The following is a 15,085-nucleotide window of genomic DNA, read 5'->3' as shown; positions in this document are numbered from 1 at the left end:
TTGAAATGGAGGAGACTGGTGTATCATTCCAAATGCAGCATTATATCAGGAAATAGAACCTATAACAGATCTCATAAGAAAGAAGAGAATAATATTCTTTGGTCATCTGTTGAGAACACCTCAAGACAGGTTAATGCACAGAATTTTTGAGAAGCTTTCGAAACAAAAACAGCAACCTGTCTGGATAAAAGAAATAAAAGAAGACATGGAAGATTTCAAGACTAAATCAAACGAAGTAAATAAATTGAAGAATAGTAAAATTAGATTCCTACCAAAAGTTGTTAAAAGAGAAACAACTAAAAGAGTATTTTCAGAAGAAGAACGAAAATGAAAATCAGGTAGAATGAAGAAATACTGGAAGAATAGAAAGGAAAAAAGAGCATATAACGTCATAGAAGATAAAATCAATCTAATTGGTATTGAATAATTGGACCTTCGTATACCCCTTATGATAGTGTTTCAAATGAAAAATTTCAAAATTCTTAATTGTCATTGAACGTTCATTTCACAAAACGAATCAACAGGCATCACCAAGCAACAACCTGGGAACTAACACAATGGTTACTCATGACACTGGAAGAAGATACTGACATCACAAGTTACGGAAAATGTTATGGTATTTTTCTTTGGTTATAAATGCAGTCATGATGTTATTCAATTTGTTTTGCAGCTTTCATTCTTTCACTTGTTTTGTTCTTGCAGGTGTGGTTTAATGAAGCTATGCGCAGAGTTGTTGGCGAAAAGGAGCGCCAGGTAGAGGCTTTGCGAGCAAGAGAAGCATCGTTGGTAGCAGAGTGTCAGAGACACCAGGATACCATCCGCAGGTTGACTGACGACAGAGACGCCGTAGGCGCTCCGAGGTTTGTGTGTTATCTGTTTCCTCACCTCAGAAATAGAGAGGAAATTCCTCTAAAAATCACAAGATGCAGCTTATTTAATTATTATTGAATATCTGTATTTTATCACTGTATATTGGTAGAAATTTGTTTTTAATGTTGTTACATTTGCTAGTGGCACCGACACAGATAGGTCTTATGGCGACGATGGGATAGGAAAGGCCTAGAGTTGGAAGGAAGCGGCCGTGGCCTTAATTAAGGTACAGCCCCAGCATTTGCATGGTGTGAAAATGGGAAACCACGGAAAGCCATCTTCAGGGCTGCCAACAGTGGGATTCGAACCCACTATCTCCCGGATGCAAGCTCACAGCCGCGCACCTCTAACCGCATGGCCAACTCACCCGGTTGTTACATTTGCTCACTGGTGATGTGTTGATTCAATATTTTGGAAAAGTGTTTCCGTATGCTGTATTTTAAAACATATTCCTATTTTCCCTTATACTTTTGCTTCAAAGACATCGGACTAATGAAAGGTGAAGTATTGATTTTATTCTATTTTGTGCTATGGCAGTGCCTGAAGTATATGACAGGTCCAGGGTCTGCCACAGGTATATCTCCATTGGCGAAGCTGTCCTTCTCCAAGATGTGGTTATTTAAGAAGTCACTATGTGAACTTCAGACAGTTGCAGCCTTATTTTTCAGTGGTTTTAATCCATACCTCAAGAACTTTGCAACTTTTGACCTATAAGTCAAAGTGATCATAAACCTTGAATAGGTGCTTAGTTTGTTCAAGATCTGTTAATGCTGTAACCTACCATATTTATATTTTACCATATTTATGTTCAGTAGACCCCCTGTAATTTGAGGTAATTACTCAAGTATGACATAGGCATATAAACGTAATAACACATGCAATACTAGACTGAGACAACTGAGAATGCATGAGAACTAAATGTGAAAATCGAAAAGGAAACTAATACAGCTTTGAATTCAAAATACTCATTCTAACTAGTTTATTTTACTATAACCACATTCATGTCCTTACAAGTTACAGATTGTCATAAACAAATAAAAAACCATCCTATTAATATTTTATCTGTTAGTTTACTGGATTAAACGTTAGTATATTGTTACAGTATTGTAAATAAGCAAGATAAAGCGTGTGTTGTTACATGCAAGAAGTCGTGTAACCCATACATTACAAATATTGTACAGTAGAAGTCCGTTGTAGCAAGAATTCATAACGGCCAAAAATTTGTTTTCTATAGTGGATTATCGTTATATCCACTTTTTCGTAGAAGTATGGAAAAAAAAACAACCTTTGCACATTAAAATCGGTATAAAACGGCGATCAGTTTTTTCAAAACTTGCATTTTTGCAGATAATATCCACACTACGCCTTACTCGTTAGTTATATTTTTCAAAATCCGATATTATGTGAAAGAGTGTGTTCAATTTCATTCTGAAAAAAAAAAAAAAAAAAAGATAGTATCACTTCAGAGGCCTCTGGCGCAAATGTTTCAGTTTTCTTCTTCAAACAGTGTCGGGTAACCTAACTGTATACAGTAAACCTTGATAATTCAAAATCGGTTAATATAAAATCTTGCCTGATTCGAAGCAGCTCTCGTTCCCGGAAACATGAGGTACGGTTTTGCATTTATTTAAATCGCTTAATTCGAAATACAGATAATTCGTAATTCGAAGAACAATGTCGGTTCCGTTACTGAAATTCATACTTTTAATTCGAAACTGCCTTTACATTTTGGAAAAAAAAATAGTATTTTACAGAGTAATTTAAAATTGAATTTTCTCCGTGTCATGAAAGAACGCGTATTTCGGAATATGGAGGGGTAACTTTGCGCACTTTCGCCTACTTCGGCGTGTCTACAGTGTGCTTCATATTTGCTATGTTCGAGCGGAATCGTAATTATTTTGTATTCGGCGTTTTTAGGACGCCGCACTATCACGTAGCAGGCAGTGTGCGGAGAGGTAGAATTTGCAAACACTGGCGATGCTGACAGTTGGAGAAAAAGCGTGGCGTATAGCCTATAATCAATTCCTACGCACCAAACAATATTGTCAGTGCCGATGAAACTGCATTGTTTGTTTGTTTTATAATTTTTGTAATGCTGAGGCCAAACGGACGTATGGTTTTAAAGGAGAGAATTGCCAGCCGGGATATGTACTGTTTTGCTATGCAGTGCACACTGCACACGGAAGCGAGAGACTTCATTCCCCTGTCATAGGAAAGTTTGAAAAGCCATGATGTTTTAAGGGCGTCGGGCACTTCCCATGCCAGTACAAGGCAGCTAAAAATGCAGACAGTACAGTAATCCAAAAGATAAAGCTTTTACACAGGGGAGCCAGCATAATTTTTCCTCGTCTTTGAATCGTTTTTTTCTTCCTTTCATTGCGTGAAGTTATGTTTGTCATTGTTTTATACAAGATCATTGTTTGAATAATGTAAATGCAACTTGTTGGGTAAATTTCTGAAATAGTGTTTTCCATGGCATTTGAAAAGTTTAAACTGGGAATCAAGGTGACTGGATGCATTAATGGGTTGTAGAAGTGCCATGGCAGGAAATTGTACAAGTATAGTCACTGTACTGTTGTTGTAATGTGGACGGATGTAAAAGACTTTCTCCCCTCGTCATAGGAAAGTTCTTTTAAGGGCATCAGGTACATTGTGCAAGCACAAGGCATCTAAAATGCATACAGTACGGTAATCCAATGAATAAAGCACTTGCACAGGGGAGCCAGTATAGATTTCTCCTCGTCTTTGAATCATGTTTTCTTTCTTTCGATTTAATTGCGTGAGGTTATGTTTGGCGATGAGTTATCCAAGTGCATTATTTGGATACTATAAATGCACCTTGTTGGATACATTTTGGAAATAGTTTTTTCCATGGCATTTGAGAGCTTTAAACTGTGAATCGAGGTTAACTCTTGGAAGCACAATATGTGCATTTGTAATGAAAATGTTCATAACATGTTTATTTCTTCTCTATGCACTTAGAATAGTATCATAAGAGTGATTTTGAAACTCTTAGTGTTTTGGTGTGAGTGGTATGAGGTGGTATAAATAGCATACCACCATGCCAGTAGGTCTCTAAAAATTTCAACCTATATATATGCTAAAAATTACAAATATACCATATTTTACTATTACTTATTTACTATTATGTATTTATTTAATTAACACAATGATCAATTTGATAAAATTATGTTCATTTATTGCAAAAAAGGAAAGAAACAAAACACACAAATAAAATATCAAAACAAACAAAAGAAAATGTCCTTACAGAAACATTACATTGCTTCTGTAATTACCAGCAACACTGTCCTAAAGTTTGTGAAAATCATGGAAACGTTCTGTTTTCACTGAGGCACAACGGAACTTGTTGTCCACTACAGACTCTTTATCGGATAGAACCTCACACAAAATTGTCTCTATTTCACTGTCTTTTTGCTTCGTCATTCATCCTTCAATCAGAATTATATGAAATTCCGTTAGAAATTGACGTTGGAGCCTAAAAACTCATTGAAATAACATCCATGACAACAGAATAGGGGTAAGTTTGGTTATAGCATTCACGGTCCATGCTTGGGCAATAAAGGCATGGTGGTAAATATAACATACCAGCTACTATTCCCAAGCGAGGAACATGGACATTCAAAAGTACAGTAAAGTGATTTTCATATACCTTAGCTCTAATATGTAGTGAAATGCTCAGCAGAAATCAACCGCACAAATGTAGGTTTCTACAGCCACAATCCGGTAAATAACAACAGGTGACGCTCCGATGCTCATTTCTCTGCAGCCAATAAGAACAACGGAGCATAGCGCTCACTCTATCCGCAAAGCAGAGAACTAGCAGAACAGCACTATGTGGTGGTAGTGGAAATTTACCATCATGCCACGTCCCCAGAATGAATTGAAAAGGTGGTATATATTTCATACCACCATGCTTCAAAGAGTTAAATGCATGCACTAATGGGTCATAGAGTATATTATGACACCGCAAGGGTTGGCATTTCCGAAGTACGTGTTGGCGGTTAATTTGAAATCGTGTAATTCGAAGTAACAATTGCTATTGGCCATGGTTTTTTTTTAAATATAAAACATGTTGCCCTCTTTCATTTTGAATATTCTTTTAGAGAACAGCAGACGGCGGCTATTGCTAATCGACTCTGACATTGCCTTTGCCTTTGAATGTTGATGAGATAGCTCACAATTGTACATAGCAAGAAAGCAGTGTGGTACCAAAGATGATATCGCTTTTTGTGGCAAATATTTCAATTTTGTTATTCAAACAGCATCACCGTACTATATGTATCACGAAAACTTATTCCAAGCACAGTAGAGAAATGATAACATTCTTGCTACAAATTTAAATGGGAATAACCTCTCCGAAATTTAACCGGACATGAGAAAATATAAACTAACCTCCTAAATCAGTGATGCGCTCTGCCATATCTTGAGGTATGACATTCTTACTTAATTTCAGTGTAGATTATTAAAATTAAGTTATCGTTTACTTTGCCTTTATTTCTAACGAGTTAACAGCTGCTATCGGCCACGTTATTTACGTATTTATGATCTCATTCATTTCTGATTTTCTTTACGGAACATCAGCTGACGGGTATTGCTAATCGACTCCAGCATCGCCTTCGAGTGTCAATGAGAGAGCTTGCAAGTGCACATAACGAGAAAACTCAACTGTACCTAAGATGATTTATCACATTTTGTGGCAAATGTTTGTTTTCTTATTCAAACAGCATCACCTGACCTAACTTAACCAAATTATATGCATCATGAAAACCTATTTCAAGCGCCAGTTCAGATATTATAACTTTCTCACTTTGAATTTACAATATAATAGCTTTTCCGAAATTTACCAAGACATGAGAAAAATAAACTAACCTCTGAAATCAATGATGCACTCTGCTATATTTTGAGATGTATACCATTCTTACTTAAATGCAGTATTTAGCATTAGAATTAAGCAATCGTTTACTTCAGCCTTTATTTTTAACAAGTTAACAACTGCTATCGGAATTTATTACAAAAACTTGTTCTCCTCTTTCATTTCCATTTTTCTTTACGGAACAGCAGTTGACGGGCAGTACTAATAGACTCCAAAATTGCCTTGGAATGTTGATGAGAGAGCTCACAGTGGACATAGTGATGAAACGTTGCCGAAAATGATCGATCGCGTGCAATATAATCACCGGGTGCATAAATATTGGTAACAGAAGATAATCGCGCACGCTTCATCACTCATAATAATGGATGTGTCAGTGATAAGGCTGTCGTTGTAACTGAAGAATAATACACAGTTTAATTTAGGATTTTTGAAGGGACTGACAAAAAATGACATAACAGGGTTCTCTTTATATGCCTTACTCGGTATAACGGACTTGTACTGTATTGCAGTAATTAGATAAGGTAAGACAATATTTGGTGTGTTATGATTCAGAGGAATGGTACTAATAAAATAATCATTACATCTAAACCAAGAATGCTGATGTACAGGCTAACAACTAAACACATCGTTGTTGATCAGCAGGCCACTCCTGATGTGATGAACTTCATAGCAATGCAGCCCATCTCCTCAGGAAGAAGTCTTCTGCTCAACTGCCACTGATTTTATCTTCTTTAATTCATGGCACATTTGGTTTGTGATGTTATAGAGTTTCCTAATTATTTCATCACTGGTTTTAAAATGATTTGCAAGAATGCTTGTTGCACTCGATTTTTTTTCAGACGATTTTTGTAACTGACAGATACCACATCCCACAACTCTTCATAACACTCATACGGTTGTATAAGCTCCATGGTTTCCTCCTTGGACCATGTTTTTGAGGACAACATTATTCCTGCTCGCACGCGAGAAGAAATCCAATTGAAACAGTTCGTAAGTCTGGGAGCAGCTGGCGAGACTTGTCGCACAGAGCTCTACACAAATAAGAAGTCACCAGTCACAGTGACTTGCGAGGTCTGCATATCTTGCACTCAGATAGCTTCTTGTAGGTCCTAGCTTCTGTTGCAATGGTCAGTATATCAAGTCGTGTAAAACAACTAGATTACTGCTTTATGGCTGGAAATAAGTTACTCATTTGGATACTTGTATCGAATATGTGAAGACAGAAAAGGAACACATTATAGGATAATGCATTGTGGGAAAAATGAGCAATAAAAAGAAAAGTTGAAGGGAGAAGGATAATCTGTGCAACTTCATTCACTGCCATCTTCAGATAGATTGGCTCTGTCCTCTTCAATCCCACTGGACTGACTCAGGATCAAATCCACCAACTTTGGTTCCAAAGGCCAGCTGTCTACTGTCTGAGCTACTCAGTCACACAGGAGCTTTTCCTCTGGCAGCAATGGTATTTGTTACATTTCTTGTGTAAAGATGTCCTGAAATTCTTTGTGTGCACTTCCTAGAATAATTGTGAGGTTTTGGTATTGCTAGTTCATGTAGCTGGAGTTATCTTCTAATATAAATTTTGTGTTTGTGACAGTGTGCAAGGATATGGAATCAAATTCAGGTAACTGAATATTTTTTCAACTTACAATTACAATACAGTCGTCAATTCTAGTCAGGTAATGTAAGGTGGCCTTTAAAGAGTCATTTATTCTTTCAGAAGTTTAGATTCCACTGTGGCTGGTGCCACAATTTGGCCTCTTCTGGACCGCATGGAGCGACTTGAGACTGAGAGAAGGAGACTGGAGGTGGAGTTGATGAAAGAGCGCAACAGGAAGTCTAGAACTCTGTCCGAGACTGCTGCTTTAGAAGGCGGAGACGAACAGAAACCCAGCAGCAGCGCTGAAATGAGCTCATCCGTGGCTGTTGTGCAGTTAGTATTCATTGTTAATTAATTATCTATTTGATGTTATGTGCTTGCAACTCAGTTGCAGCAAAACTTTATTTCTGTTCATCAGAGGTCAAGAATCAATTCTCAGACGTTTTAGGAGAGGAAAAAAACACTTTGTTGCCTGCTTATTAACTGGTTCATAGTTAGGACTTAATATTTGTATAATTATATGATTCTATACCACTGAGTGATATCACAGGCAGGGCTTCCTTTTTACAACCTTTAATGGCTTACCACTGTATGCTTTCATATTGATTTCTTACAATACCAGAACCCCAAAATCTCTAAAAATTGACTTGCATTTCTTGACCTCTGAAATACATTTATCACCAGCGAGTTCAAAGATGCTTTCCTGTCTTGTGTGCTCACGTTCTCTGTCAATCTGGAGGGATCCTCTTGAAGGAGCTCAGACAGATACAAAATAGTAAGTTTTGAAAAGAAGTCTGTTTTCAATGACAGAAATATCACTCATTATTTTGTCAGATTTCTTGTCTGTCATATCTGAAAGAAAGAATATGAATAATTTGGTACCAGTATGATTTGTGTTCAGTTGAGGAGCGCCCTGGCAGTGAGATAGCAGTCCGAGTCTAGATAGTGATAGTCAAGAATAATGTCCGAGAGGATTCTCCGTGCGGACCAAACGAGATCTCGTAATCTGCAGGCCTTCAGGCTGAGAAGCTGACGCTTGGCAGGGTATGGCCCTTCAGGGGTGTTGTACCATGGGATTTGGTTTGGTTTTATGATTTGTGTTCTGCAGTTCTCTCATGAATTATGGCAGTTCAAGTTATTCATTGCTCAGGCATCGTGAAAATTGGTGGTCAAAGCCTTGAAATTGTTGACAGTTTCAAATACCTACGGAGTGAATTAATGCAGGATACAAGGTGGTCATGGAGATTAGCAAGAGGGTGCAACAGGATATTGCATTCTACCAGAGTGTAAGAAACCTTGTCTGGAATAAGGAAGTACCAAGAAAGTGTAAAGAGATAGTGTACAAAATGTATGCAGCTGAGACGTGGACAATGATGAGTACAGAGGTGAGTAGAATTGAAGCCAGCAAAATGAATTACCTAAAAAGTATGATAGGAAGGGCAAAGAAAAACAGACTGAGAAATGAAGATATGAGAAACAAGGTTGGAATGGAAAACCTAAATGAGAGAAATGAGCTATTGACTGAACTAAGATGGTTTTTACATGTAAAGAGGATGGAGCAGAAAAGAATACCGGGCCGATGACCTTCAATGTTAGGCCTCTTAAAACAACAAGCAAAAGAATATCAAAGCAGATGATGGAGATGATGTTTGAGGGGGGAAAAAAGAGTGGGAGAGAGAGAGAGAGATATTTAGAACCAGGTTGGATCGATTCAATAAAGAGGAGTGCAAGAAGAAACCGGGCAGGTACAAAATGGAGGAGGAATAGTGAAAGGAGAGAGGAAGGTGGAGAAGTGCCATAAGTGCCCTGACAGGCAGGAGCTGGATAATTGGGAAGGAGGAGGATGATATTCATTGGTCAGGTCACTTTCATCGGACTAGTCTTCTTCACTGTAACCAGCTGCGGCTGTAAGGGTATATTCAGGAGTAGGGACATAACTTCGTATAGTCGGAATTGCTTTTGGCAATAAAGTTGCTATCATTGCCGACAACGTCTAAATATTCAAGACCTTCAGAATCATTCAGCCTTGAACTTTGTCCAAATATTTAAATAAGAACAGACAGAAGCGCGCAAGAATAAACATATATTTGGGGGAGAACAGTTTAACCTTGAAATATCAGTGAAGTAAAATAAACCTATAACAAAAAACAAATTAACATATTTGTAAGCAAAACAATAACAGATCCACACAGTGACAACTTTGAAGTGTCACATTTACAGGCAACAGATTTCATTTGTTGAAAATACTTCTTATGTCTCTTTGATTAATTTGGTAAGTAAAATACAAACTAATGCTTAAAGTTACTGTCACTATCCTGTGCCTTCTAGCAGCCCTATAAATGACTGAAACAGTGGAATATGGCAGAGCCAAAATATTAACACAAGAGCATAGAAGGTTAGAGCAGACCCGCTCATCGCTTTTTGTGAAACTGTCCTATTTGCGATATTGTATCTCGCCCCTTAACTAGATATCAGAGTTTCTATATCCCCATCTCTTCCCACTTGTTGGTATATTTTATCTTTATTCTGTCGCAAACCTGCTGTTATTTGCTGTTTCCTTGTTTTCCTCAAATAGGACAGATTGGCAGATTCAGCCCTTGCAAGCTGATTTTTGGTCATCCTTCTTGCGAGGTGTTCATGAAACTCTATCTTCACCTACTCAGCATAAAGATACATACGAACTGACATGCTTTCAGCAATATTAAATGATATTCCAACTTTTCCACCCGCCTTGTGGTCATGATCGTTAAGGCATCTATGTGGTCTGACACCATTGTTAACCAGTTCGAGTCCTGTTGGTCGAAAAGATTTTGACAATCAGAATGTTGGCCTGCAGGGTAGGAGAGGTGGTGGTATACAATTTCTAATAACTAGATTGTGTCCCAGAAGCCTGGATTTAATCCCGAACCTCTCCACAGTGCTCGCATGGAGTGAGGGCATATGACGCTGTTGATGGTGATTCATCTGTCGGATGGGAACGTAAACCTTTAAGCAGACCCCTTGGTGTTACTCAACACGAGTAGGCTACTTGCCGACTCGATTTCACCATTTCCCTACTTCATTTCGTCATTATCATCCCACATCCAGATGCACAGGTCTTGTATGGACGTCAGAAGGATCTGCACCAGGCGAGCCCAACATGTCCTCAAACACTCCTGGCACAAAAAGTATTTCAGGTTCCCAATGGGAATAAACATCTATATCACTAAAAAGCCATGCGATAAGTAAGCAGGTACAACTTTTCCATTGCAGATCCTTCATCATCGTCATCATCATTCTCATCAACAGTTTCTCTTTTTCATCTCCAGCTAGGCTAGGATGGTAATAACATAATGGCACCTTTCCATTGTCCTCTATCCATTGACCATTAATGCTCCTTTACTGTGTTCCAGTCCATTTCTTTCTTACTATGCTGTTCTTGATCGAGTCCAGCCACCTTAGTCTGGGTCTTGAGTCTTAGCCTTCATCTGCTTCGTTATGTTTCCTTCTTCCATCCTTTAGCTTGTCCAATCATCTCATTGTGTCTGAACGCTTTTCTACTCTGATTTCCTTCCTGACATCCTCTATTGCCTTTACTATCATACTTGTTAAAAATTTAATCTCACTAGCCTGGTTAATTTCACTCTCCTGTCTTTTTGTTAGTGTCTAGGTCTCTGCTGCATAGGGAAAAAGTACACATATTCCTCACCTCTTTACACTTCCTTGGTAAGTCCGTCTTCCTCACACTCCAGTAAAATAGATTTCCTTGTTGTATCCTTTTACTCATCTCATTGTCAAATCCTGCATCAGTTTACTTTTCAAGTACCGGTACTTCATGCGTTCCACAATTGCAAGGATTTCTCACACAGTTTTATTAGCACCTTCTCCTTCTTTCTTCTCTGGTGAATACCATTGTCTTGCTTTTCCCGACACCTATTTTAATTTATTTCTGTCCTTGTCGATACAGTGAATCTCCATGCATTTTATTTACAATTGGTGAAGTTAAATTATGGTTCACTGCTGGAACTTAATTTTTTGATATGAAAGCCAAAGGCAGGCATTTATGGCAAGTAGAAATCCACAGCTCTCCTAGCACACTGTAACTGCAGTGTGCTTCAAAGAAGGCTTGCAGTGGAGTGTCAATGGCATACAGCTCGAAGCCACACTGGAGCAAAACGCTGGTAATTTGATCAATGATCCACCCTAAGAGCTTGAGTACTTCTTATTTGTTAATAAAATACTGTATTTACTCGTGTATTAGACCCCTTTTTTCCCCACTTTTACAGCCAAAAAAAGTAAAGGGGGGTGCAGTATGCGATAACCTCAAATTTCGTGCAGTGAACACGACTTCTGGGCTATAAAGAGCTATAAATTGTACATCTAAACATTCTACACTATTCTTTAACAAACTTATGAATGTATTTGAGTTATACTGGGCTATTTTCGTTGGAAGGCAGTATTTCTAAGTGTAAAAAGACAAGTGGTGAACATAACATTTAGAACTACATATAAAGTAAATATAGTCAGTTTTAGTTACTCATATCATGTCATTCATTTCATCTCATTAATTCCTCTGATGAGGTTGACATGAGGAAGGGCATATGATCGCAAAAACTCGCTACAAAGATTCATGTCACTTCATACTCACTCCGTAGAGAAAGGGGATAAGGTTATCCTATTATCATGTTATGCAATATTGATACAAAAGAACAGCCAGTCATTTCCCTGCTACTGGCATGTCGTCATTCCAAATGACGTCATCTTCACCGCCATCTCGTCAGCCATGCACAGCAATCGAGAGCATTCAAGTTCCCGTCTTTTTTAACCTTTCAAAAATAGTTTCATTCCTGAAACAGTTCCCAATTAGTTTCTGGAGATGGTCTCTGTTATTCCCAGTTGGTGTTTGTGTAACAGGAGCCACTCCTTCCGAATAGAGCCATGCTGTAGAAAGCATGCCAAACCACCAGCTGATAACTAGCGTATGTTACGAGTGGTACTTCCGAATGTAATACTTAGTAACTGGAAGCATTCTTTTGATAACTGTGGCTGTTGAAAGCCAGGCCCTTGTTTTTAAGTATATTTCATGCTTGATCTCTACATTTATCACATCAGGATTTACCTAAACAGCTGTAAATGAGATAAGAGAGACCGCGTTGTTTAGGGCAGGTATGCTATCGCCTGGATAGTGCCAAACGTTCCACGACGGAAAGAATAAAAATATATAACAGGAAAGTTTGCCGCATTCATGGATATGTATGGGTGTGGCAGTAATGCATTAATGCGTTTTATTATCATAATGTTTAATTTTGTATATTGCCTCCATTATTTTATTAACGCATACCCTAGTATGTTTTGTTTAGCGTCTCCGAAAATTGTTAAAAGTGGGGACATAAAATCAATATTATTATTGTTATTTCTTAGGTACATTGGCGAGTAAAACAGTCATTATGATTGGATAGTTTTTATCACGTTTTAAATTTACTTCTCTCAAAAAATTACCTACACTATATTAGCCCAAGTCTCGAGATATTAAACAATCACCTTGTTAATGATCTCACCTGCTATATTAATAGCAATGGCAGTGAATATTTCTCAACTAAAGTAAACTCGTTTCCTCATTCCAAGATGGTGCAGCTCTTTATAGACACACCCCCTGTGGTGGGGAGATTCATGTACCATTTTTACCGCATATCAACCTTTCTGCCATTCATAAATCTCTGGCATTATGCTATCGGGACTCTAACTCAGACTCCTGAGAACGGCATTACGCTGGCGGACATTCTTAACTACAAAACACAGACATATAACATGACTGATGCATGCTTGCAATGCGCGGATCAGACAAGAAACTATTCACCTATTTGTGCCACGTCATCAGAGCTGTAGTAGGCCTACACTACAGAGGCGGACATTTCTTAACTACGAAACACAGATGTACCGCATGACTTTGACGTGTGTTTTCTTTGTGTGGGTCGTACGGACGAAACAGTTCACAAATTTGTGCGATGTCATCAGAGCTGCGATAGGACTTGTACCTGCTTCGAAGCAGAATTGTTGTTCTTCTCTGATTAATTACGTTGGGGGTTCTTATATGTAAGATTTATTTTTTCATTTTCGTCATCTCAAAAAGCCAGGGGGGTCTAATACACTACTAAATACGGTATTTGTCATACCTTTCAATATACATTTGTCCAAAACATACTTTACCAAAAAACTTGCGTAGTTGAAATCTACTCAGTTGTATGCTCCTTCATTATGGTCATACTTGTATCGAGGAGTTCATGTGTCAAGAAGTGTCCATTAACTGGCAGATAATATTTCTCTTTTTCCAGGGGGGGGAAAAAAAAAAAACTAAACCAAAATTTCTTTCATAAATCACTTAGTGGATCAATGTTTGTCAGTTTTTCCTTTACCAAACAGTTAATTCGTAAGGTCTTTACTGAGTTACTGATCTTGGCAACAGGCAAATAGACAGTGTGTTTAACCTTTCAAAATTAGGAGTTCTCTGAAACCACTCTGGTTTAATAACTCTTTTCTTATCATTTTGATCTTTATCGTCTGTATTTGCACTCGTGAGTATAATCATTACCTTATTACAGGGACACAGGTACTAGTCGTGATGTTGCTACGAGCCCAGAACCACTTCATCGCAGCCTGCATGAAGAACACTTGAGGGAGAAGCTGGTTAGTAAAAACGTTCACTACATTTTTTAAAGAACACATTGATTTTGCCTCGCTTTCTGTGAATCACAGGACATGAGAGCAAAATGACACAGTCCCTAGCTTCTCACATAGGCAACTGCAGTTTGGATCCTGGCCAATGTATCTGGGGCTTTTCAAATGGTAAGTCATGCACCTGCAGTTCCAAATCCTCATAAAACGGGACTTCTCACAGCTGTGATCACAATGTCAATATTTTGTAATATCTGAAGCTATCTCTTTTAAGTTTTGACTCAGTTAATTTATAACTGTCAGACTCTTCAGTTTGCCGAAACTAACTTTGAGTAGAAGGAGAAAACATAGGGTAACAGTATTACATCTGACGAAGAAACAGCTTAATTAAAATAGAATGACAAGTTTTGTTCTTGAAAAATCATAATCAGATTCTATAAAATCACACTCAAATATTTGTTTGTTTCAGTTTAAATACTTAAGAATTTGAAATCTGGAACTTATCTGCTGTACTGCTGCATGCTGGAGTAGAGACAAAGTAGGACATCATTAAGATAAGTTCCAGATTTCAGTTAAGTTGTTTTTATTAAGTTGTTTCTTTTGCCGGTGAAATACTGTTACCTTATGTTTTATAAATTGATTTACTCAAAGTTAGTTTCGCAAACTGAAGAGCCTAACGGTTATAAATTAACTATATGAACAGTCGCATAAAAGTCGTGGTCCAATGGGTATGATCATGATATCAATAGGCACATATTACTGGTGGTCCCACCGCAGTGAACACGGTATCAACAGCCATGTAAAACTTGTGTTCCCATGACTATAAACATAATATCGTCAGTCACGTAAAACTGGTGGTCCCATGGCTCAGAGTCACATGAGCCAACCCTAAGTGAGCTATGGATTGCCCACTTTACAGGTATGTATACGGCCAGGAAAGAAGGGGAAGAAGGAGGTGGTTTCATGTATTTAAGAAAAATCTGATGTTTGGATTGTGTTTCCATTTCAATTTTATTCAGTAGCCTCCACTATACTTGGTAAATATCATTGTCATTTTTTATCCAGTTTCA

At 38.0% G+C, this 15,085-nt stretch overlaps 1 protein-coding gene across 3 annotated transcripts in view; it reads left to right on the top strand.

Annotated features, from left to right (window-relative positions):
* The window catches only part of Atg17 (autophagy-related 17), a 210,585-nt gene that overhangs the window by 158,883 nt on the left and 36,617 nt on the right, over window positions 1–15,085 (top strand). For all 3 annotated transcript variants that reach the window (XM_067145389.2, XM_067145390.2, XM_067145388.2), the window contains exons 16-18: window positions 703–860; window positions 7,485–7,697; window positions 13,943–14,027. In XM_067145389.2, coding sequence (XP_067001490.2) covers window positions 703–860; window positions 7,485–7,697; window positions 13,943–14,027 — 456 coding nt within the window. The remainder of the gene's footprint in view (window positions 1–702; window positions 861–7,484; window positions 7,698–13,942; window positions 14,028–15,085) is intronic.

Source organism: Anabrus simplex, chromosome 4 (assembly GCF_040414725.1).
Source record: "Anabrus simplex isolate iqAnaSimp1 chromosome 4, ASM4041472v1, whole genome shotgun sequence".
Lineage (NCBI taxonomy): Eukaryota > Metazoa > Arthropoda > Insecta > Orthoptera > Tettigoniidae > Anabrus > Anabrus simplex.
Note: the sequence above shows the minus strand (reverse complement) of the source record. Positions and strands in the feature narration are given on the sequence as shown.